At 34.4% G+C, this 27,368-nt stretch overlaps 1 protein-coding gene across 1 annotated transcript in view; it reads left to right on the forward strand.

Moving 5' to 3' along the window:
• Positions 1-23,826, forward strand: part of LOC145671204 (alkaline phosphatase, tissue-nonspecific isozyme-like) — a 63,956-nt gene extending 40,130 nt beyond the window's left edge. The window contains exons 7-9 of the mRNA XM_081740062.1: positions 1,716-1,914; positions 12,886-13,098; positions 22,696-23,826. Coding sequence (XP_081596188.1) covers positions 1,716-1,914; positions 12,886-13,098; positions 22,696-22,868 — 585 coding nt within the window. The 3' untranslated portion in view covers positions 22,869-23,826. The remainder of the gene's footprint in view (positions 1-1,715; positions 1,915-12,885; positions 13,099-22,695) is intronic.
• Positions 23,827-27,368: the final 3,542 nt, after the last annotated feature.

A 27,368-nucleotide genomic window follows, 5' to 3' on the forward strand; every position in this document is an offset into this window, starting at 1 on the left:
GTAGTCATATTCAATACATTACATTTCATATATGTGTTGTAGTTAATCATATTCAATACATTATATTTCATTTTATGTGTTCACTTTACGGGCCGGTTTTACGTGCCGCACCCTGTATCTTTCCTAACTGTTGAATAATCACATTCTAAATGACTTAGATATCTACCCTCACTTTTGAATCAACTTTCAGAAATACAAATTAAATTCAAGGCATTACGTGATATTTGAAATGATCAAGTTTTTCCATTCACATCTCAAACATTTTAATAATTATGTTAGCCATTTAGTGTTCATTATTATTGTTGCCGGCTTCGCCATGTATTTCGTTACAATAATTATATTAGATGCTCTCTTGCACTGTTTTGTCACTATCGAAACAGCCATAAAATCGAGTTGTGGGAATGCCTGTAAGCCAATGTTCCGGATTAATAAGTGTAATGTAATCTTTTTCGTCTACAGATAAAGAAAGATGAATACGTGTTAAATTTAGTTTTTAATTTTTCCATTTTGTCTTGTACGAAGAGAATTATTTCTTCGTTCTTAACCTGAGATTCTAGCCGTGTTATAAACAGTGCTTTTATATGCATAAACTAACGACGTGAGTTTACGCAAATGCGCTACGGGCGTAAACACACGGCAGAATTGGCTACCTTTATCAACACAAAACGATGACTTCCACTTGCGTCACTGTCCTGACAAACCGTAGATACGATATCACCACCTTCACTTTTTTTATTACAACCTTAATTTAGATTAGTAATGTCTTGATCTTGACTTTGAACTAAAGCTCTTTTGTTTATGTTCCGACTTGGCTTGCCTCCCAGTCACTAGTTGCACTTGGGATGGTTTTCACTACATTTGCATATGACTTATTTACAAAGTAATTTTAAATAAATTTGTGTGAATTATACTGTTTGCTTTTAACTTCAACTATTTCACCACATAAGCTTTGTGCTTCCTGTAAAAGCCTATTTGTTTTATCGGCCATAAGATTTACTAGGTTTGTTATTGAATGACATTTAGTACAGTGGAAAATTTTATTTTTATTCTTGTATTCTAAATTAATTTCACTGGTGATGACCATCACTAGCAGTGGATGAACAGTCATTATAAGTAAATTTAGAACTCTCACCTTGGAACTGTTGTTTCACTGGCTGAAAGACAGCTATGGGTGTCAGTTCATATGACTTCTTACAGATTTATCGCACTATATGTCGAAATACCATTCAGTATGCATGCTTCATATTCAACTTTTCTAAATTTTAAGTAGTTTTTCACATGGATCCGATTATTGCACTCACAGCAAGATATAAGACTTTGTTTCCCATTAATTGGATTGGAGCAAGAGCACAACGATGTTCTCCAGGTACCGTCTTGGAATAATAATAATAATATAGTAGTAGTAGTAGAAGAAGAAGAATAGTGACTGCATCTATTGCTTATAACTTTTCATAAGGTATTCATTGTTAACCTTAATATTCAATATTTACATTGTAGTGATTATTTAAGTTCAAAATATTGTTAAGTTATAATTAACTTTTGGCATTAATTTCTGCTAAATAATTGGACAATTGCAACTCGTCTTCAGATCACGAAGTTTTTTTTTAAAACAAAGAAAAAAGAAGACTAAAATACTTAATCTGTATTCTTGATTTAATGTGGAATTAATTGTTTTATTCTAAAGATTACTCGGGATCATATTTCTGTTGTTACAGGTAGAAGGTGGTCGTATCGATGATGCTCATCACAGAGGATATGCAAGGAGAGCGCTTGATGAAACATTAGCATTCGATGCAGCTGTTGAAACAGCAGTGCAAATGACCAACAACTCAAATACCTTGATTATTGTAACAAGTGACCATACACATACCCTTACTATTAGTGGATATCCGCCGCGAGGAACTAACATTCTAGGTACGTGCCTGCATAACTCTTGTAAACATTTCATAATGTTCACGATTTGTTACGTCTGTTTTTCAGTTGCAAGACTTTTCTTGGAATTCCATGTGGAAGATCAAAGACTGCAATCGAAGGAGATATGTATGTATGAAAGCTATTGGGAAATTCTCGGAATGACCCATAGTTTGCAACGCTAATTTGAAATCGAGTACGTTATCAGAACACTGCTTCTTTTGTGTAAACATCAGTGCATTCTTGTTTAGATTAGGGAAGAACAATTGTAGTTATAGTTGATAATTGAGGGGTTGGGTGGCGAAGCGATCTAAGTCACTTTTCCTGGAATGAGACCAAGTGGATTTCCGTGAAATTGAAACCATACTTTATTTGATTGCAAAATGATGTGTAATGATGTGTTGACAAGGTACCTTGGCAAAGTAACTGAATTGTAACAGAACTTTGTAATATTTGTGGAAGTTTTCTGTATATAAGATCACAAAATATCCAAAAGGTACTTACGCTGCTTTATCATCCAACGACTCAATTGTGCTGTGTCTGTGTGCGTTTTAAGATAGTATTATTTTGTAGATCCAGCTGTAATTTAACATTTGAAGAAGTGTGTGAGCAGATGAAATTATGTAAGGTTAAAAAGGGATTCGTTAGTATATTAAGGGAGCAAATAATATACGAAATCTAATTTATTGTAGACTGTACTAATACAATTTAATAGTAACTATAAAATTAAATTGGTTGGGATACATGTTGGGGTATGTTAATGGGTTAATTTAGGTTGATAATTAGTACCTAAATTAATTACCATGTGGTTGTACGATTGAAGAGAAAAGTGGTTTGTGTACTTTAGGTCTTAGATTTGTAAAGATGGAAAACTAAATATACAATGAAGTATGAGTAAATGAGTAATAAATGTGAATAGAGATAAAAGAGTAGAATGATGTATAGAATTATGATGTCAATGAAAGATTGGAAACGTAAGATAATAATGACAATATGATGGATGAATAATTCAGTAATAAATGCCAATGATAAACATAGACATTGAGAACTAAATACGATTGGTGACAATAGTATGCAGTAACTTGTTTATTTTTAAGAGCACTACAATACATAAAAGCTGTTGAACAAAACAGAGAAAATACGCCAGAAGTAGTGCATATTTTTAAAGAAAGAAATATAGTAAGTTTTAGAGACAGAGTAGAAGAGAATAATAAGTAACTTTCAATTATTGAAAAAACGAGAATAATATGTAAATACAGATGGTGAAAGAAATCTTCCATTAATTTGTAGGCTTCTTCGGCATTGAGCCAAAACTTCTAACACCACAGAAATATTGAAGTCATTCAGAGCAGAATATCATGATAAGTTATTTGTATTATCTGGAGGAAATCTTACATTTATCTCTGGAGTAGTGCTCCACATATTGAAGACCAATAGCACACATTTTTGCTTTTGCAATGACTGTGAAGCTAGTTGCATATAATCATACTTAGAGTATTTTGAACAGTTACAAGAAACCCACAATGTGTTTCAAGCCAAGAAATTGTTTACACTGCTTTTAGCAATAATAATGGTAGCTGATGATGAATTTAAGAACTTTTGCAAGCCTCTGTTTACTAATAAAAATACCTCAGCTACTTACCCTGGAAAACCTGTTGCCCTCTCACGAAATGTATGAAGAAGAAACGGGAACAGATGAAGTAGCAAAATGGATGACAGTAGACCAACACTATCTAGACTATAAGGTCTTTCAGTTACCTCGTTAACACTTTGTATCATCAAGACAAACAAGTCATCAATGTAAAATGGATGGGATCAAGATTGCTGAATGACGTTTCAAGTAAACTGTGATTTATTAACAAAGACCTTTTTAACGATTAGCTCGGGAGAGTAAAACTCCTGAAAGTAGGAACTAAATATACGGTTCTGATTGGTTGGCGTTATCCGTTTCTTGCCACGTAGTATACATATAGCAGAAATCGAACACTTTCTGCGTGGCCGAGCGTGCTAGCTAATGGAAATCGCTTTTGGGTTGGGTTCAAACACGGCCCAGGGAAAGTTTTTTATAGTTTTTAAATTTTCAGAAAACTGTTTTCATTAAAATAAAATGAAAATAATGCTCAAAAACGTTACTTACTTATTTTTGTGCAGATAAGTAGTAATAGTAGTAGTAGTACTCGTATTAGTAGTAGTAGCAGTAGCAGGAGTAGGAGGAAGAGGAGTAGGAGTAGTAGAGTACTAGGAGCGGGTAGGAAGCCCTGCAAGGCTCGTTTTGTTCCATCTTGACCCCCATGATATACATTTTGTGACCAACTTAAAACAGCTGGCTAGGGTAGCACGTGAAAAAAAAATGTTCCGGGAGTATTACTCTCCCGAGCGGGTCGTCTTTTTATGATACAAAAGTAACATACTCATAATCTAAAATCTTATCTCTACGTGTATTACGTTACAAACACCTCTTTACGTTTGTATTTAGACAATATAAAATATAACGTTATGTACTTTGTTTCTAGACTCATTGATTTTGAATGTATATAGATTAATGTTGGATTTGAAATAATATCTAGATTTGTAAAGCTTACATATGATCGGACTAAAAAACTGAAATTAGAAGAAACAGAGATGAAAGTGTTATCGTGAAATATTTGACAGTAGCGAGTACTTAACTATGGAAGTCGATATCACATCATTACCCTAAAAGACGTCTGGTCAAATTATTTGCAAGTTCCAAAGTTTGGTAGTAAATAAAAATTTGAGATACTCAGTTTATCCTAAAATAGTAAAAGTTTTGCAAAAATGTGTGTATACTTCAAGATTTGATCTTTAAAGTTTTATGATCTACTCATGTTTTAAAAGTTTCGAATCAACATAAATAAATGTTAGAGAGAAAAGTAGATGCAGCGACTTTGGCTTAATATACACATAACACACGTTTTTTGCTTCCAAAATTTTTGTTGGAATTTTTCGTACACCAAATTTTCAATTTTATCTCGGCAAAATTGCTAGGCGTAACTGGAAAATTTTAAGATCGAAATCAAATTGTTTGTAAGTCGTAATCGAATACTTTTAAAATTTAATTGAATAGTTTGTAAACCGGAATTTCGTTTACCAAATATTTTCCAAGTCTCCTAATTATTAAGCGAATATATTTAAACAGCTTCGTCAATCAAATACTTCTTAAAACCTAGTCTAATATCTAACAGTATTTAAACAAGATTCAAAATAAAGATTAACATTGAAAATTTTCATCTGGACAAATTTTCATGTAAATATTTTTAAAATCTTTGTAACGAAGAAACATTTTCCAATAATTTAGTTTTAAAATCATTTGTTTAAAAAATCATCGAACTAGGTTTAAAATTTCCATCATAACGAATGTTTTAAAAATGTGATTTATTTAATACTAAGTTCAATGAGAATATTGCTTTCGTAGTTTGGTAAAAAGTATTTTGATTTTTTGCACTTCAAGTGATTTGTGTGTGTTATGTGATTTTTCTTCAACTTTCATCTTGGAAACTTATCGTAATTATTTCAATAAAATGCATCGTTATAATAGTTAAAATATTGCAGAAGTTATTTTTGTAATTTGTACTTTATTGTAATTTTATTGTAATATTTAAAACTCAAACCAATTCTAATTTTGTTCATGAAGCAAATTCTAGAAGTTTATAAAATGCACTTTAAAAATTTAATCTAAATTATATTATCAAACGAAATCTAAAATCCTTCATGAAACATCTAATATTTTTCATTAAAATGAATTTAAGTACTCTTTCATGAAAACAAAATTGAATTTTGTTTACTTCTACAACATTTAACAAAATAAAATTTAGGTTTCGAAATTTTCACTTTCAAGTAACAACAGTTTAGATTTAGAAATCTTTAATATCTGAGGCACCATTTTGTGATACTTTTTAAAGGAATGTAGCATACTCAAATGCGAGAGGTTGTACTATTTACGCAGCTTACATAATCGGCTGAATATTCGTAATGTTTTAACACGTTATATGCGAAGAACAAGTGAATTTAAACACAGCTTTAAGAGTGTCGTTTTAATGCTATTTAGAATAACATGTCGTGAATAACATGTCGTGTCTGTGTACTATGGATGTTACTAAAGACACTGATTAAAAATAGAATGACATACTACATATAGCATAACACTGACCTGTGCATACTAAGTTTAATGAGAATATTGCTTTTGTGGTTTGGCGGACTAAGTCTTTAGAATACACTTTGATGGTATTAGCCTATTTTAGGGATTTGTTATTTTGTAGTGATTTAACTTGTTATAGGTTCACTAGTGTTTGTTAGTATTGGCTAACTACTATACTGTGGATAGAAGTTCTAGATGATTAGACCTAAGATATACAGTAAACTTTTAATATTTGTTGGGATGAGAATTATTTAAACTTACTATTTCTTCGTTTTCGCTTTTGGATTTTTGACCAAAAAATTTTATAATTTATACATGTGAGATTGAGTTCTTAAAATTTAGTGTTATGGAATCGTGGATTGTAAAAATTCAAACGCTCACATATACAACTATGTAAAGATAAGATTCCGCTACATAAGTCTTCAATATTAGCGTTTTCTTTTATCTTATCTACACATACGTTACGTGAAGTTAAAATTTCATAAATTGTAGGACAGTTCTTTGGACAAACAAAACACTAAGTTCTTTCCAATAATAATAATAAAACTGAGACCAATAAATAGATGTTTTTAATATTTCAAATAATAACTTTTAAACAAGATAGAGTTTTTGGACTTAAAATTTTAATTTCGAACCTTAATTGTAAAAAGTAGTTTCCAGAAATTTTCAAAGGGTCTTTCCTACTAAGATAGTGAAATCGGCCCTTGATCCAAATTGGGTCGCTATCGACCCAAAAGGTTACCCTTGACCTAAAACTACCTCAAAAAATTTTTTACCCCCTAACCCCTGCCCTTACCGAATTATCGTATCATACATGCTCAAAATTGAATATTTTTAAATTTTGGTGGGGGTGGTCGAAAAATTTTGTAAGTTCTACAGATTGAAGATACTATCTAGATATAAATGTGCAATTTTTTCAAAACCATCGATGCGTATTTTCTTTATTTTTTTTTTTGCGTGTTGAAAATTGCAAAAATTTGTAGAAAATTTTTTTTGGGGGGAGGGCACGTCGCTGATTTTTTTGGTTAAAAATTTTTTTATACCCTTTTTATACAACATATATTTTTTCGGGGCCTGAAAGTGATGGCAACATTGTCAAAAAGAAATAAAACTGAAAACAAACGTGTTTTTCTCACAGTTTTTCCACCATTTTAGGGCCCTCAAGGTGAGAGCCTCTTCAAACAATTCTTGGCAAAGTTCACAATTTTCATTTCTCTTGCGTCCCTTCCGCTTCTGTCGTTCTTCAGCTGCTTCGATTGTGTCAATTTCGGAATAGAAACATCAAATATATCTCCGTAACAGTGCTTCCACTTCAACCGACTCTTGCACAACGAAGTTTTCACAGCTCGCTGTAGAGAGCGCCACTGTGTGCAGCCAGTGAAGCAAGCACTGATAGATACGAGAAGGCGACGCGAGGTGTGTGTAACTTCGTTGTGCATAAGTTGGTTGAAGTGGAAATACTGTTACGGAAATATATTTGGTGTTTCTATTCCGAAACGGACACAGTGGAAGCAGCCGAAAAACGACAGAAGCAGAAGGGACGCAAAAGAAAGGAAAATTATGAACTCTGGCAAAGGATTGTTTGAAGGGGCCCTCACCTTGAGGGCCCTAAAATGGTGGAAAAACTGTGCGAAAAACACGTTTGTTTTTAGTTTTATTTCTTTTTGACAATGTTGCCATCACTTTCATGCCCCTCCCAAAAAATATATGTTGTATTTAAAGTATAACAAAGTTTTCAACCAAAAAATCAGCGACGTCCCCCCCCCAAAAAAAATTTCTACAATTTTTTGAAATTTTCAACACGCAAAAAAAATGAAAATACGCATCGATGGTTTTGAAAAGAATGTCCATTTACATCTAGATAGTATCTACAATCTGTGAAACTTTCAAATTTTTTCGACCACCCCCACCAAAATTTAAAAAAATATTCAATTTTGAGCATGTGTGATACGATAATTCGGTAAGGGGAGGGGGTAGGGGTCAACATTTTTTTGAGGTAGTTTTAGGTCAAGGGTAACCTTTTGGATCAATAGCAACCCAATTTGGATTAAGAGCCGATTTCACTATCTTACTAGGAAAGACCCTTTATACTATAGCTCGATATTTCAACGTCTAAATTTGGTGAATCAGTGGTAGAGCGTTCACCTCTGGTGCGTGGGGTCCCTAGTTCGATCCTCGTTCAAGCCAAGTTAACTATGTGGTGGACAAACACCGTGTGCGTGGGTTTTCTCGTGATTCTCCGTTTCCTCCTACTTTCTTCATTCCATCATTTCACTCGTCTTTCGTCATCACCATCTCCTTTAACGTAGATGGGACGGAAACCGTGGGACGGAAAACTTACACATTTCATTTTCACTTCATTTAAATTTGGATCCAATTTTGGAAGTATAATAAACACGTGTGCTAGTGTACTATATCAAATTCATTATATTAAGATGTTTCTTTTTGTGGGTGTGTTCACCTAGGACATTTAAACATGAGTCGTTCATAAACTAAAAATTAAATCTTGAAATATGATAACATCTTACTTGTATTTACTATTTACTGTGCAAAATGTATATGTATTGATAATAACAGCAAACTGTAATAATTCATATAAATTGGGTATCCATTTTAGCAGCTGTTAGGAATATTTTTACAAATGCTAAAAACGAAATTTTACTTAAACAATCGATATTTATTATTCCTTATCGATGGCAATCAAAGTTATCACAATCTGTCAAAATTATAATTCAGAAGATATATTCCACGCTTGTCTTTGAATGCTTGGGAACCCTATTGCTATTGCTAATTGAAAGAACATAAGTTCTCATAATTGGAAGTATACTGACGAATTCTTGGGAAATAACTTCCAAAATGCAATGAAATTATCTAGCTAAATACTGAAATAAAATGTGTATTGATTAGATTAACTTTCATTCACAGTAAATTGTATTTGAATGATTTTTGAAAAAAGGAAAAATACTCTGCAATGAAAATCTCGTGACAGCTGATCTGAATAATTTCAGAATTTTCTTAGTAGTCGTCACTCTAGCCGGTTTTCAATAGCTATGAAATCCTCAAATTTTAAACAAAATATTTATACATTTCACATTTTCTACGAGTTTTGAGTTTTGATGTGTTTACATGCTTAGTTTATGAAATACTAAATTGTTATTTTTTCATACATGCAATATCAAGATACATATCGAATCCAAATTACAATAATAGAGCCTTGCATGCCTTCTACACACTACTCCTATAACATACCAAGTACCATTTGTGATCTATAATTCACATTTCATTACTTATAATTGAACCCAAATATTATCAAAACACAATTTAATCATCTTTTGTGGACCACTAACCATGTATCTGTACCAGAATCAAAATAGAAATATATTGTGATAATTTCTCTTTAAATATTTGTGATAATCACTCTTGTAAACACCAGCTAAGAATCATTTTAAATAAAAGTATCCATTAAACTGTACTTGTTCCGTTGATATTAATTTGCTGGTGCAACGGAACAAAGCTTGTTTGAAGAATTTTATCAATACTGTAATTTTGAAGTCACTGAATGAAAAAATAGAATTGCATTTTTATTCAAGACTTTTTCATTCTTATATGCGTACGCCGAATGCTAATAAAATAGTACAAACAATAAAACTGGCGAAATTTGCTGTGGGTCTGTGTACTCGAATCCAGTATGGGAGGAGTGCCGGGAAGACCAATTGAATTTGGAGACAAACAACAACAAATGAACAAGTAATAGTATTACAGGCAAACAAATTGTCAAAATTACAATGTACAAAAGGGAACAATTTTAGAGGTAGGCTAACTTGTCAAGTGTAAAGGAGGGGTAATGCCAAACTTAAATGTGTCAATTAAAACCTATATATCCTATAACAAGTATAAATGCACAAGCCTAAGAAAGAACAATTGTAAGGAAGTATCTTTGTCAGGAATCAAGTCAAATTTTAAGAGGGTTGTAACTTTGGCTGTGTATATACAAAGGGCATGAAGATGTTAAAAAGACCAGAGACGTAAACGCACTCTTCCAGGTTGGAAGAAATATAAACTGGGCCACCGAGGATGAAGACTGCAGAGGGATGCATTTGTCAAATTTTGGAGTTATTCGCGGTAAATTTAAACCGTACAATTGTCTAGACATACACAGCTGAGAATTTTCTTCGGACCAATAGGTAGCGCTGACAAAGTCGCTGGGATAGCCTCCACATAGAGTACATTAGCTTTTGATAAAAGGACTAACCGCTTGGAAACACGAAAGTATTGAAGATAGCTTCTGCTAGACAGTACAAAGAATCATGCATTAAAAATTTCAATTTCATCCGGTAGATGCCAATCGCTGGAGGATGTTTACTGCCATCTAACGACGAGGTGTTTAACTTCTACTACATTTGCTACAATAGTAGAAATGGGATAGAGATAATTCCGTTCATGTGGCTGTTACTCATCAAGATGTTAGAGGATTAATGCCATTAACGAACTCAAGCGAGATATTCACTCTAACTGTCTATTGAAAAAAAAAATAGAATTAAAAAATTTGCATTTATTCATTAGGGATCGTGTGAGCCAACGGACGAATGTAAATCACCGTTACGAAGCTTGCCATACGTCCTGGCTTTAACCCTACAACGGTCGGACGGAAAAAAGTTTCATAAACGGTCGGGCTGGGTCTGAGAGCCCCCCCCCCCCAAAAAAAAAAACTGCATAATTAATTTGTAATCAATATTTTTTAATAGAAATATACTTTTATGTAATTACAAGTATTTTTAAAGCAGAAAAAAGCATTTCAGCTCAAAACTGGTGTTTTGGCTTATTTTTAGAAACATATTTCTAATTGTTTACACATTTTTGTTAGTAAATTATATGAGCTTTTTTAGAAAATTATATAAAAAGGAATACTTGGTTACATGTTGCTATAGATAAGCAACATTATAAAAGAAACTTATAAGTTTATTTAACATAACCTAAGGGACCGCCCATGTTGAAACGTACTGAATGTCAGAGGGTAAAGTTTTTTAGTTTTTATTGTTGGCAAGATTGTTATCTAATAGCGGAGTGGATGGAGTTTTCTTAGCAGTGGCAGTAGATAAAAAGTCTTCACTCTCATCCTCTTCTTCACAACACTCACTGTTTCTATCAGGTCAATAAATAATTCATAATCAGGATCTGAATCAAAATCATCCAGTTCACTTACATCATCATATAAAATTCTATGAATTTTACTCGCAGAAACTGTTTCTCGTCCGATTATGTTCTAAGGTTGCTCAAAATACCAACTGAAATGTTGTTCGTATATACACACTCAAAAAATGTCGAATAGGTAGTCTTAATAAAAAAGTAAACTTCCTACAAGATTCTTAACACTGGCAAAAAAAAAAAAAAAAAAAAAAAACTTACGTGAACGGTCGGGCTGGGTCTGACAGACCCACGCGAGGTTTAGAGTTCTATTAAAAGCAAACTAACAATAAATCAAACTGATTTGCAACGCTAGCGTCTCTTATCGGTCGTTTTAGGAAGGTATAGGAAGTTACAACTCAAACCACTAACTTTAAGTTGAAAATTTTATTTAAAATATAAGTAGATGGGTCTCACAGACCCAGCCCGACCGTTCTAGGGTTAAAGGGTCATCCCAGAGTCCCGGCCGGTTTTGGGTTTAGTCCCGGTCAGACGAAGAAATTTTGTTTCTAGTCGCAAAGTTATTTAAAAATTTCCAGCTCTTTTTCTATAGAGAAGTTTAACGGAAAAGTCAAAAATGGAAGGACTAATGCTCTGCAAAATGAACTTCACAATGATTTACAGTGAATTCTTTGATAGAATAAAGAACAATAAGTGCTTTTTGAGAAAGGTTTATTCAAGTGAAAAGTATAAGCTGCATTATTATTATTATTATTATTATTATTATTATTATTATTATTATTATTATTATTATTATTATTATTTGGTACTACAATCAAAATAGTGTGTTTGTGAATACTAATATTTATGCAGTGTAAATTTGTTTGAATTCTGAGTGGTGTGTAAGACTAACTCTTATATTAGAATTTTGAAATTTTCATTGTGCGTATGTCTTCTAAGTTGAGAATTTATCACGAGAATTTTTGGTGAAATATTGTCGTCAACAATGTCCTAATTTGGAGCTTCAAAAGTCTGGCAAGTCTACCGTTACCCGTTAAGACACTGATGGATTGACTCCATTAACATACTCAGTCGAAGTAGTTGCTCTATGTATTGCAAATAATAAAAAAAAAATCAATTTAAAAAATAACTTGTGTTTAAGAGTAATAGTATGGAGTAACGAACGAACGTAAGTTACCGTTATCCATTAAGATATTAATGGACTGACTCCTTTAACGTACTCAGTCCAGTTAATTGCTCTTCGGCCGAATCAATAGCTCTAGCTATAGCAAAAAACAGAATTCAAAAATTCGCTTGCATGAATGGGATATGCTAATTTAATAGACTTCTGATTGTTATTCTCTCGCCAATAATGTCAGTTGTTATCCAGCAAAAACTTGGAATGTGTAGTTGCCATGCATGAGTGTGTAGTTTAAAGTACTGAGCAACAGAGTGGTGTTTAGCTAAATTTATTTCAATTCTTAACATTTGCAATGCAGATTACCTGTACAATAAGAACATAGAAACATTGTGTAGCAGATAACACTTTTTTTTATGAGCCCAATCAAATCTAATGAAATTTAGTACCTTGAAAGTAAACTCAAATGCAAATGATAATATTCTTTTCCAACACATTTCAACCACTGATTATATTTTTCCCCTGGTAACTAATATACACTATTGATCCACTACAGGTTTAGCTGAAACATCGAAGGTCGATAACAAATCATACACAACATTAATGTATGCAACAGGAACTGGATTCCAATATTACGTAAATGGAAGTACAGTGATGAGACCCGACCCACGAGATCAAGATTCTACAAGCTTTAACTATCAGCAACTCGCTGCAGTTCCACAGGATGAAGAAACTCATGGAGGGGGAGATGTTGCTGTTTATGCTATTGGTAAGATTTGAAGGGAAAAGGAAAAAAGTATATTTCACGACATACTTTTATAATTTAAGAAAAGTTAGCACAATACTTCACTACACTATAGGCTCTACTGCTGAATAAAAACAGATGCAACACTAGTGACCATAGGAATGCAACAAATGTTTTAGAATTGACCATAGGACTTTACAAGAATGGATTGTCGAACACAAAAACACAAATGTATTTATAGTAATTTGACTGTAACGAATATATGAACTGCTAATCGAAAGTTCACTCACTACACAGAGTCAAGCACCATTAACAACTCATTTAGAAAAGCTGAAATGTTCGACGTACAGGACTCCCTTCTTTGCAGAATAAATTATACGGCCATTTCTGAAGAAAAGCCACAATATACCTAGATATAAAGTAATCCGGAAAACATTTTATTGCTTTAATCAGGATTTTAGTTTCAAGTCAAGTGTTAATATATATGACAAAATACTGAACACTAACAGTAATATTTGTTTGTAGCCTTTACGGTACACAATACAGGTGTTTCAAAATGATTTGAACGATAAGAAATCCTTTCACGAGCATTAATGAGGCTGTGAGACGGGACCTACTGATTAACTTGGAATTCAGACTACATGAACTCCCGCCGGGAATCCAACCCTGGTCTCCCACGCCAAAGGCGCGTACGTTAACCGCTTAGCCACGAAGAAGCTCAAGGAAGTCAGTGCGGAGCGTAGTTGCACACTTTTTTTTCGTTTAGATGTTACATCATACCGTTACAGGATGTATGAAATCTAACACTTTTATCCCTGGTTAACGTTCTCGTATGAAGCTGCTATTTCACTAATGCGTTTTAATGGTCATGTAGAGTAAATTTCGTGGGTGTGCGTATCGTAACACGAAATTACCTTATACAAGAGACACTCTCATGTATACATTTATTCATTGTGCAATTGCATCAATTTGCAGGGAACGTATGCGTTTACCATCTATTTTGTCGTTATTTTCATTGCTATTTCCAATGATGATATCCATTTTAGGTCATTCGTTTTACAAACATAGCTTTGTCTTAGATTGGCAACATTGTACATTCGGTGATGTTTGTCAATATACGAGCAGGTGTCCTTCTTTGTCTAGTTGCTTCGCGCAAAGTTTCGTTTCTCTGTCTCTTTTGGTTTCTCCGTTATTACGGTTGGATAGTCTAAATTATATTATAATGTGGAAACGTCATTTCATGACTTCGTCGTCACGTCGGCACCGGTTAACATTCTCGTATGGAGCTGCTATTTCACTAACGCGTGTTCACGCTCACGTAGAGCACATTTCACGGGTGTGCGTGTTGTAACACGAAATTACTTTGTATAAGGAACACCATACTATATATATATATATATATATATATATATATATATATATATATATATATATATATATATATATATATATATATATCGGGTGTTGCAAAATAAGTGTTACAACTCTTGGGAGGTGAATCCTGCCACTGAGACAAGAAAAAAAGTTCTCTTGAACTTTCGGCTATCGGACATAGTTTCAGATCTACAAGGTGCCGAAAGCGTGAGAAAATGACTTTCGGACGCCAATAGTTCGGAAACTATCCAACGTAAAGAGGGCGGGTAAAAAATTCACTGAAGAAGTCATACCTGCTGTGTTGAATTTTGCATGTTTCACAATCCTACCATGCACGCGCAAGGGATTCCCCAAAGGAACGTAGGGAGTCCCGGATAATGTGCTAAATGAAAGTTGGTCTAAATGGATATGAATTGATGGGGTTTCTACTAGGTAACAATAATTCGTTTGTATTAAGTCGATATCTGGAACAAATACAAAATGGTGGACACATTCATGCTCGTTGTGTGTGGTTGCATAATCGCCAGGTACGGATGATGGGCAACAGTCAAGTTCTGAGTATTAAGTGTAGCGAATTTGTACTCAAATGCTCTAGAAAGACATCTGGAGTGTCGGTAGAGCACAACACATGGAGCAGGGTGTTTCACATGTGTGGAAACTAGAGATGCAAGGGCTCGGAAAAAAACCGGCTTTTTTTGGAAAAAAACTCGGTTTTTTCTGCTTCGCTTTTTTGCTTGGGAAATTTTGGGCTTTTTTCAAAATTCTGCTTTAAATCGATAAAGCAGACTTTGTTTCGCTTCTCTATAACCCAGAAAGTCATTTAATTAGTGGTTGATGCCGATAATAATATAAAACCTCGAAAGTAAACCATGAATTTCGAAAAGATATTTTAAACAATTTTACTTCAACATTTTTACATTAGGAATTCCAAAGGATTAACCAATGTATATAATAAAGACATTTTAACCTCCTATATACAAAAGTAAGCAGAGTTGGCAAGAACCATGGTTGTTTCTCAAAATGCCAAAAACCCGTTTTTGGGGGGCAGTTTAAACCAGGCTTTTTTGGGGTTTAAACCAGGTTTTTTGATTTAGATATTTTGCTTTATGTATTTATATTACATATTCACAGAAATAAGTTTGTTTCGCCTTGGTGTTATTATTCAACAACGGGGTTATGCTGGAAGAGGTCCCATAAGGTTAAAGAAGTCCGGTCAGTAAATTTCTTAAATTGAGAAACTCCCGCCCTAGCCATCGGGAAAATCCCGTCATTCTTTTAAATGTAAAACAATAACGGGAAAATCCTGTAAAATTTAATTTGCAGGTAAAATTTAAAGGTCAACGTATTATAATCAGTACGCTAAAACTGAGGTATTAAATTACAAATTCAGTATGTAGATATCATTGAAAGTCCAATCCAAGCTAATGTTGGAAGCTAAGTAGGCAATCGATAAATTTTACCAATTTTAATCAATATATTTAAGCAACCTTCGCTTCTTTATAAAACAACAGGCATGCAGCAATATATAATTTGGTTTCGTTTCGTATGTCTAGGCTTAACATCCTTACGTAATACCGAGGTTATCAAGGAGAAGACTTTCGCTTAAAGTGACATCCGAAAGAGTACTTGGTTTACACGTGAAAGAAGGGCTGTGGTTCAACCGAGAATTGAACATGGGACACCTTGATTAAAAGGTGAAAAGGAAATAAGACTAATGCAGATGGTTTGACATGTGAAACGTCACCATGAAGTTCACACGATTCGCATTTTTGTTCTTTTAATTTTTTTAGTTTAAACCAGTTATTAAAAAAAACAGCTGGTGTAAACAAGCCAACCCTAAGAGTAAAAACTTCTTTTAAAAAATACACAAATAACTAGCAAAATTGTATGTACTATTTTTACTTCAAAATATTCCATACCCTCTTTTTGAAACAAAATAAAATTAAAATAAAACATAAGAGAAATACTTAGATTTATATGATACAATTAAAGGCTGCACATCTGGAACTTTTGGTTCTGTATATTCTTGAAATTCTACAGTCAAGTTTTTTATAACTACCATCAAGGGCGCCCATCAGGGGGGTTAAGAGGGCGCTTGCCCCCCTAGAGGAAAATGTACTTCAGAATATTGAAAATCCAATAGGATTTTTACATTAGTTACAGCAAAATTTGAAACTATTTTTGAAACGTCGCTTATACTTGCCCCTCCTTGGAAACCACAACATGGGGCCCTTGACCACCATCACGGTTTACCCAGTCCTCAAGTTTTCTGAATTTTTAACAAGAGGGATTCAACATATCATTACGGAACTTCAAAAAAAAAAAAAAAAAAAAAAAAAAAAAGACTACGGAATATATTTAAGTTAAGCTAAATACAACTGCACAACAAACGTGACTGAGTGGTTGGCTTTTGCGCTTCTATCGGGAAGTCCGGGATTGAACCCAGCATTCGACCATTCTGACAAAGCCTTCCTTCATTCCATCTGAGAATGTAGAAATAGTGCGTGTACTGGCCGACAAGGAGTGTAGGAGTTGGCCGACTTCCTTTCTTATTGTTTTTAAATCGTCATTATTACTAATTACCAGTAGTGACGGTTTTGCGAAGGTTAGAGGATCTGTCTTTTGGACTGAAGCCTGTTCTCCAAAGTTATGGAATGTCTAAAACGAACGAAATATTTATTAGTTATGCCTTTACTCATAAACTTTAAGCTCCCGTCAAATAAAAATTACGAATGTTTAGAAAAACTAAACATTAGTAGTAAGAAAACCCCTCCCAAAACACTCTTTTAAAATTCGCCACTGATTCTCAGTATAAAATGATCTTCAAGGTTGTATCCGGAAGATTATTGCTAAACATATAAACGAAACGAAATATTAGTTATGCCTGTACTCATAAACTTCGAGCACTTCCCAAATAAAATTAGGACGTTTTAGAAAACGAAACAATCAGAGAAACCCCTCCCAAAGTACTTTTCTAAATCCGCTATTAATTATTTGTATAAATTGGTATTCAAGGTTGTATCTGAAAAATTATTGCTAAATCATTGCACAACTACAGTATAACAGAAATGTGGAAATACGGTTTGACGGACATATTGAAAAACGTATGCTTTGACGGATATATAGAAAATCGTAAGTTTAACTTTCGTGCTAGAAGCTGGAGTACTAAGCTCTTAGAAATGAAACACAGATGACAAACTAAAATGACCTAGGGAAGGAAAAAATGTCGATAACTCAAAAGTTAAAATAAAGTTAAATAGCCTGTAAAATTGCCCTCAAATACTACATTCTTCATGTTAGCTTTAATTCGTAAAATATGTGCTCCATCCATCTTGATGGTGAATTACAGAGCTAAATATGGCATTCAGGTCGTGGAAATCTTATCTAACTATAGGATATACTATAAGAAAGCTATTTGGATAGAAAAATCATGAAAATGAAAAAAGCCAAAATTTCCAAAATTCTCGGTTTTTTTCCAAAAAAGCCGGCTTTTTATGTGAAAAAAACCATCGATTCAAAAAAGCCGGCTTTTTTGCATCTCTAGTGGAAACACGTAACGAAAGATGCCCAGAAATGCACTCATACTCAGTAAACGTGAGTTCAAAGCGTCGGAAATGTAAGGATTAGCGTCAATAACATGAAAGTCAATTCACCAATAATATTCCCTCAAACCGACGCAATATCATGTGCACGGTTGCATACCAATAAGGATGCAACAACTGAGGATAAGTTGAAATTGTGCAAGGGGACTCACTAAGAAACTGGGTAAACTAAATGAATGTCTCTAGTGGGATCACATAATCGATATTGAAATGCGGACAATTTGTGTGTTGATATCGATATGTAGCTAGTGGAGAAATGTTAACATGTGCCACTACTGCTGGGACACCGTCCCACGTGGGAAAAATAGGAAAATAACTACTCAGGTCTTGAGTCTGAGGCCGTGGGTTGCCAGTAGGATTGGAAACTGCGATCACGCGAGCGAAAGCGAGCGCTCTAGCCCTGAGGCTCGAGGGAGCCTGACTTTCTCTGCATACATTTCTTTGAGGAGTACCCACTTTGTTTGGCAAGCGCTCTTGTACATCCTCCCGACATGCTTGTGTGTTACATTTTGTTACTCCTACTGCACAGTTGTAAATAATCAGAGCTTTAAGACGTTTCTTCCTATTTCTCATGTCGTTTTATTTTCCATGTGTATGGTGTTCCAGCTGTAGTGTTACATGTGCCAAATTGGTTAATTTTCGTCTTTCTCTTGGCATGTGTACTGTGTGTAAGATACATATTTCTGGAGGTATTTTGTCCAGAAGACGTGAGACATGATACAAGTTTGTTATTTTCACGCTCTATCACAATTTGAATCATGGATTAAGAGATTTCTTTCCATATGTGTCGACTGTGGGACAATGTCCCAAACAAAGTGGGACATTGATACAATCTTGTTCTAGTTACGTTCTACCAAAAAGTGCACCAGATGTAATAGCAGAATGTACAACATTATTTTCCTAGTTTTCGCATGTGAGACGGTGTCCCAGCAGTAGTGGCACATGTTAACATTTGTCCATTAGCTACATGTCGATATCAACACACACATTGGCCACATTTCAATATCGATCATGCGATCCCACTAGAGACATTCATTTAGGTTACCCAGTTTCTTAGTGAGTCTCTTTGCACAATTTCAACTTGGCCTCAGTTGCTGCATCCTTATTGGTATGCAATCGTGCACATCATATTGCGTCGGTTTGAGGGAATATTATTGGTGAATTGACTTTCATGTTCTTGACGCTAATCCTTACATTTCCGACGCTTTGAACTCACGTTTACTGAGTATGAGTGCATTTCTGGGCATTTTTCGTTACGTGTTCCACACATTTGAAACACCCTGCTCCATCTGTTGTGCTCTACCGACACTCCAGATGTCTTTCTAGAGCATTTGAGTACAAATTGGCAACACTTAATACCCAGAACTTCACTGTTGCCCATCATCCGTACCTGGCGATTATGCAACCACACGCAACGAGCATGAATGTGTCCACCATTTTGTATTTGTTCCAGATATCGACTTAATACAAACGAATTATTGTTACCTAGTAGAAACCCCATCAATTCGTATCCATTTAGACCAACTTTCATTTAGCACATTATCCGGGACTCCCTACGTTCCTTTGGGGAATCCCTTGCGCGTGCATGGTAGGATTGTGAAACATGCAAAATTCAACACAGCAGGTATGACTTCTTCAGTGAATTTTTTACCCGCCCTCTTTACGTTGGATAGTTTCCGAACTATTGGCGTCCGAAAGTCATTTTCTCACGCTTTCGGCACCTTGTAGATCTGAAACTATGTCCGATAGCCGAAAGTTCAAGAGAACTTTTTTTCTTGTCTCAGTGGCAGGATTCACCTCCCAAGAGTTGTAACACTTATTTTGCAAAACACCATACTATATATATATATGTAGGATGTTAATGAACTGTAACGACAAACTGTAAGAGGTGATTCCTCACACTAAAATAAGAGAAAAAGTTCATATGGAACTATGGCGAAAAGTGCACAATTTTAGAGCTAGAGCTGTCCAAAATCGCGAACAAGCTAATTTTTAACAGGCTCTATTTCGAATTCCAGAAATTGTCGATGGTGGTCCTTATCAGCATAAAGGAACCCACACATACACAATCCAAAGGTGCATATTTCATCGATTTTCAATAGGTATACAGTGTATTACCTACAGAGTGTAATCCTCAGATATGCTCTCAATAGAGTTTTCAAATATACCCTGATTTCAAGGAGGGTCTAAAGTAGGCAGGAGTTAGGACTAGTGATGGGCAGTGGGAATATTCCCGGTGGGAAGGAATTTAAAAATGGGAATATTCCCGGGTTTTTTCCCTGGCCTATAAATTCCCGGGAAGGAATTTATTTCCATTTCTTTACCTTATCTTCAAAATTATAGAAACGATATGACTAATTACTTTATTTTAACATATATTATGATTTACTTCTAGGTTATAAAGAATTTGGATATAAAACAACGTGCCATGGAAGGCTCTAACCCGCCTACATTCGCTAACGCTCGCTCTGCAATGCTGTCTCAATTTAATGTTGGTAACGTAATTTAACGTATGAAAAAATAAAACAACCGAATCGGAATGGAATATCGCTAAAAAGTAGGTGCAAAAGCTGGCCCCCAATGCTAAAGAACAGCCAAAATTAGCAAAGTACTAATTTACAAATGATGAAAAGGAACCATTTTGTAAAGTAATTTAGAATTATGTAGAAATAGAGATGAAGTGCTATTAATAAACCCTGAACCACCATTAGTAATAGACGTCGGTCTGTCTCATCTCTCTGACTCGAATTTCTGAAGAGGTACTCGGACTTCTTTTACATGTGAATTAACGTATAGAATTTCGACAAAAAGGGAGAATGAAAGGCCCTGTATGGCAATGTTACGTGCTAAAATATAAAGATAAGTAAGTATCTTGCAAATTTTGTAAACATAGAATAGAATATTTTATTGTCATTGAGCTTTACAAGCAATAGATAACGTCCGAATGAGATATACCTACATATAGATACAGATATATATATAAATCATTGCATACAGACAATCAGTTATTGGTTAATTTTATAATGAACAACCTACTAATATTTGAAATAAACTGCCACTGCAAATTAGGACACAATGTCTTGACATTCACTAAACTCTTGAATCGAGTAAAATGGATTCGTTACTAACCAATCATATAACTTTTTCTTATAGACTATAAATATGTATGCGCAAATGTTGTTAAATTGGTGAGACATGTATTTTCTAGCATTTACCCAATCTAATTGGTTTAGAACATTTATAAATTTAATATGTTTATAATATCAGTAATAGAGTCAAGTTGAGCAAATCCACTTACATATAAATTTAAACTGTTACTTTATAATTTTCTCACACATATTTAATTGATATAACATGTTGTAAATAAATATACATTTATGCGTACTCTCTAAATATAATAAAGGGTTAATAAAGTAACATAGTACCGTTCAGAATATACATTTTAAAGAATCCTCTGTGAACAACAGTAGTAATATGCTTTGATATAAAAATTAATTCCACTTTGAAATCACAATATAGTAATAGAATGCAATTTTCTTTCTGTTTGTACATAAATTCCCGGATAAATTCCCATTTTGGGAATCTTCCCGGGAATATTCCCAGGGAATATTCCCGAAAAATATCTTCCCGGGAATTTACCCATCACTAGTTAGGCCTTGACAACAATGGACATGCAATGCTTCGGAGGGAAATCGGAAATGTTAAGAACCGGCAGCTCCATGTTTTTTGTGTTCGGAATAACATGTGATGCGATGTATTTCGTCACGGTATATTTCACGTTTTCCTCACTTATAAGCGTGAAAGAAAACATCGTAGCATTTGTTTTCCCGAATACAAGAGACCGTGCTGCTGACGATCCTTAACTTTCGACATCGCGTTAAAGGATTCCGTGTTCACTGCTATCAAGCCTTATCGTTTGCCTATTTTGGACCAATCATAAAGTCAGAGCATATCTCAAAATTCGGTCCATGGCATGTTTGAGAATTTCACCCTGCAGGTAATACTCTGTACATCCATTGGACCTTAATGAAATATGCATTTTTTACGATGATGGGCAAGAAAATCAGCCTGAACTCTCTCTTCTAAAATGATCAATAGTCAGGGGAAATTATACATATAGCGATATGAACAGAAATAGTTGAATGTATCTTTAAGCCTGATATCCAAAATGACTCAGCCCATTTGCTCGCTACATGACCCAATATGGAGATTTAAAATAATGCATGCAACAGTTAAAAGAAACAACAAAGAATACTTTAAAAATTTAATTACAAAGAATACTAGAATACATTAAAGATGAATTGTTTTCGTATGATTTAACCTTTGTAACCATGTCATGAAATGATATTATTCACTATAAAATTACATGACCTGGGATTGAATCAAAGCACTTTTCGCATAGGAGATAAGCGTTATATCACGAAGTCTTCAGACGTACAAAGATTTCTTATCTAGTAAGTTTTATGTAAAATGTACTATGATCATTAAAATAAGCATCACAGTATTGTTAATCATTTACATGAAATTGTGTAAAATGAGGTACAAAACTTTCACATAGAGTTATTATAGTAGTTATTTAGATAAAATTATGTTGAAGCAGATACAACGCACAATGTTAACATGATGATGATTATTATGTTTTCAGGTCCAATGGCTCATCTATTCCACTCTGTTCACGAACAAAGTTACGTTGCTCACGTGATAAGCTACGCTGCGGATATTGGACCACATCAATCAAGCACACAAAGCAAAACCTGCACTCCAGAAATAATGATTTTAATAATTGCTGGACTTATTTTCATATCTCTAAATTTATAACTTAACTCAGAATATCGACTACGTGTTTCAAGTTTATATAAATTAATTATAGGTAGACCTGAAAATAATTTTAAAAGTTTTTGAAATAGAAAGTAATATTTCATGAATTCAACTTTAAAGTTACATACTTATCTATAAGCACTCAATTTGAGGATTATGTTTACTGGTGTAGTGTCCTGTATTTCAGTCAATGTTTTGTTCCTTCGTTTTTGTAGAATGTAGATTTGTATGTTTAATGATAGCAAAGGCATGTATGATAATTACTGGAAGTTAATTTTTTTTTTTTTGACCTTCAAATAGTTTGATTCTAGCTCAAGAGATGATGCCTCGTCACCTATGTTATTGTATGTAAAGATATACATAAATATAACCATAAAAATATAAATCAAAGAGTTATATAGAATCAAAGTAACTAAGAAAAATGGGCAGGCATATATAAATTTTCCATATTATTGTTCCTCTCATTGTAAGAGGCAACAATTCTTCAGGAAACAACCAAAAATAATTCAATTATTCTCGATCAGAAGACAACTAAACTCGTTTTGCCACTCGTTAGAAGGACATCTAGGGAACTGGATTTGTGGAAATTCGATGATTCCATGTAACCATTGTTGGGAGCAGAAGTCTAGATTTCAAACTTAGACTTAAGTTAATAATGAAAGAAAAAGTTTCCGACATTTTCAGAAAGACTAATTCTCGAGTTTCCAAAGTTTTCCTTTTCACTAAACATTCTTCCTAGCCATTATCGAAAAGGTATTGTTAGAAAAGAATTGCGAAACACAAGACTGAACTACAAATTTACATTTTAAACAAGATTCGATTTCTCGCCGATTTTATTCTCGAAAGAGATAATTATTTTTAGTAGTATTCCAAATCAAGATATCTAGAGAACTCTATTTGTAAGATTTCAATATTTTCTTTGTAACCATTGTTGGAAGCAAATACAATGTTATAAAAAGGAGTGCAACTACCTCAAATTCAAATTTAGTTTATAATAAAAGAAAAAATTCCAACATCTTCAGAACGAGCAATTCATGAATTTTCAAAAACTTTGTTTCCACTAAACTCTTTTCCTAGCTATTATCAGAAAGCTATTGTTGCCAATGCAAACTATATGACTGAACTACATATTTACATTTTAGACGGGATACGATTTCTCGCCCATTTTATTCTAGAAAGCAGTAATCGTTTTTGATATTATTTCAGGTCCAGATATCTAGGGAACTGTATTTGTGGAAATTCGACATTTTTCTTGCAACCGTTGTTGGAAGCAGGTACATTGTTGTGAAACGACATATAAATACCTCGACGTCAAAATCAGTTTATACTAAAAAAAAAAAATAGTTTTCAACATTTTCAGAACGACTAATTGACGGGTTTCCAAAGTCTTTCTATTCACTAAATATTCTTCCTAGCTATTATAAAAAGCCATTAATGCAAAACATTTGAAAAACGCACTGCGCAAATCCCGGGGTGATGAGGGGGACATGTCCCCTCTAATCTTGGAAGTGGGAGGATTGTCTCCTAATAATCCGATTTGAAATGTGTTTTTGGGGGAGAAATGTAGGAAAGTAAGATGAAATTGATGTCCCCCCATAATAAGCCTCAAATCTGCCCGCTTCCCAAGTTGAAGACAACTCTACTCCCCTGATCCTCCACAGCATTGTTTTTCAACTTCATAAATATTTTGAACATCGTTTAAAAAAAGAAAGAAAGAAAAGATTATGAAAACGGTCTTACCCATCCCATCCAGTATTGAAGACAGATTTGCGCCGCTGGACAACTACAAATTTACATTTTAAATGGGATTTGATTTCTTGCCCATTTTATCCCATAAAGCGGTAATTGTTTATAGTAGCATACCCAACAAGGTTATCTACCGGTATATGTGGAATTTCAACATTTTCCTTGTACCATTGTTGGAAGCAAATACATTGTTGCGAAACGGGAGACAACTATCTGAAAGTCAGACTTAGTTTATAGTAAAAGACAAGGGAGCTTCGTTTCCCAATGTGAAACTACAGTAGACAACCAAACTATATGAATTTGATACTCAAACTTGAAGTACAGTAGTGTAACTACTAGTTGCAATAGATTAAGATCAAAGATAGAACTTGTTTCTGAGACACTGAATTTATATCAAAAGCCCAGTACTCACTATGCCTTGTTTTTGTCCTATGGCAATAAAGGTGGAAACCAGAAATAGTTAATTTGAACCACTTCCGGATTGAGTAAATAGTTTAGGGAGGAAATAGACCTACTCTTGGGAAGCTGAATCGATTGTAATAAACAGCACTTCGATATTCGTACCGTTTTTTTTTCTCTACGGAAACTGGTATTGAAACCGGGAGTACTAGAAAATTTGAACCACTTCTGATTTTGTTATGGTATGGTCTCTAAATTTTGAATCGTTTGCAGAAAACCGCTTGTAGCTATTTATTATCATGCTTGTTCTATGGTTATAAAGGGTGAAACTGGAAATTGTTAATTTGAATCACTTCCGGTTTGAATAGAGGGTTAACGGAGGAGATGGAACGCATCATTGAGACACTAAATCAATTACAAAAAACTGCATCTCCATAGCTCTTACCGGTTTTGCTCTATGAAAATCAATATTGGAACCGAGGTAATAGAAAATTAGAGCCACTTCCGGTTTTGTTAGAGTGCTGAGGGTTGTGACGATGAGAAATTGAGAAATTGAATCGATCGTAGAAAATCGCTTGTCGGTATCACCATTTTTGGTCTATTGCGATAAGTGATAGAACTGGATATGGCTAATGTGAACCACTTCCGGTTAAAATATAGAATTAACAAAGAAGGTGGAATCATTACAAGGTTGGGGCAATTAATCACTTGCAAAAAACGAATCTCGATACCTCTTATTGGTTTTACTTTGTGGAAATCAGTATTGAAACCGAAAATAATTTTAAATTTGAATCATTCCTGGTTATGGTAGATTATTCGGGATAATCATGGAACCTTCACTTAACCCGCTCATAATACGTTTTCTGAAAACAGATTCTCGATATCTGTTACCGCTTTTCATCTGTGGCAATAAACATTGTGAAACCACAAATGGCTAATTTAAACCACTTCCGGTTTGAATAGAGTAATGGAGAATATGGAGCGTATTCTTGGGACGCTGAATCGATTGCAAGAAACCATATCTTGACATCTCTTACTTTTTTTTTCTCTGATACCTGTCAACAGACCAGTGTTGGGCAAATATCAATTGAATTAACAATTAACAATTAATCTGTAAATTTAATTGTTAATTGCAATTAACAATTGAAATAAGTAATGGTTAATTGTTAATTGCAGTTGGCCATTAAAAAAGGAGAATCAATTGCAATTGATCAATTGATTGAAAGTAATTGCAGTGGAAAGTAATTGCAATTGAATTCTGTAATTCAATTGCAATTGAAATTAATTGGCAATTGATTCAATTGCAATTGATTTCCACAGCAATAACTTTCAATTGATTGATCAATTGCAATTGATTTTCACTGATTAATTTTCAACACTGTAGTTCAGAGAGGGCATGGGGCAATGAAAACTTTAGCCACGACCAATTGACTCACCACCCGTCGTGACCCACGACCCACCGTGACCCACTCTGACCCACCACCCACCATAAACCACTCTTACCCACTGTGACCCACAGACCCACCAAAACCCATTGTCATCAACTCTGACCCATGATTCACGCCCTCTTCTCTACTGACTAAAGAGTTTAAACTTGTAATAAAACAAGCCTATAAAATTATCACTCATCGGAGTTTGAATTTCTACGGTCAATCGCTCAAGCACCGCACTAATACAATAACGGCGGATCTGACCTTTCTAATATAAATAAAATAGAGTTTGTTCGTGTGTCTGTCTGTCTATCTTTGTGCGGCCTGTGGACGAGACGAGTGGACCGAAACTTTTCAAAATTTGGTCACGGGTAGCTTGGTCTAGGCCCCAGACCAAGACGAAGAGTTTTTTTTAATTCCTTACTAGGGGGTCTCCAGGGGACGTTTATCGGGACCGGCCTGGGGACCAGAAAAGTCGACCGAGAGTTACCAAATTTTGGTCAAAGATACTTTGGTCCAGGTCCCACACCAAGGCAAAGCGTTTTCAACAAAATTCGAACCAGGGGGTCTCAGGGGGGCGTTTACCGGGACATGTAAAAGTAGAACGATATCAGTGTCGATTTCATAGTTTTCGCGGTCGCTGAGATCAATGGTGAAACTCCGATCGCATTAACTTCCAAATTCACCGTATTCGGCTGCGGGCCGTGGGTCAACGGGAAGGGGATACCGAAACGTAAAAGTAATCCAAAATGACCGATATTAGTGTCAAATCCATGGTTATCGCGGTTGCTCATATCAATGGCGACACTACCATTAGCGATGACTTCCAAATTCATCTACCGTTGTATGCGGGCCTTGGGTCACCAGAGGGGGGAATTCCGAGACATGTAAAAATAATCGAAAATGACCGATATTAATGTCAAAT

The sequence above is a fragment of the Thermobia domestica genome, chromosome 15 (genome assembly GCF_964235325.1).
Source record: "Thermobia domestica chromosome 15, izTheDome1.hap1.1, whole genome shotgun sequence".
NCBI classification, from domain to species: domain Eukaryota; kingdom Metazoa; phylum Arthropoda; class Insecta; order Zygentoma; family Lepismatidae; genus Thermobia; species Thermobia domestica.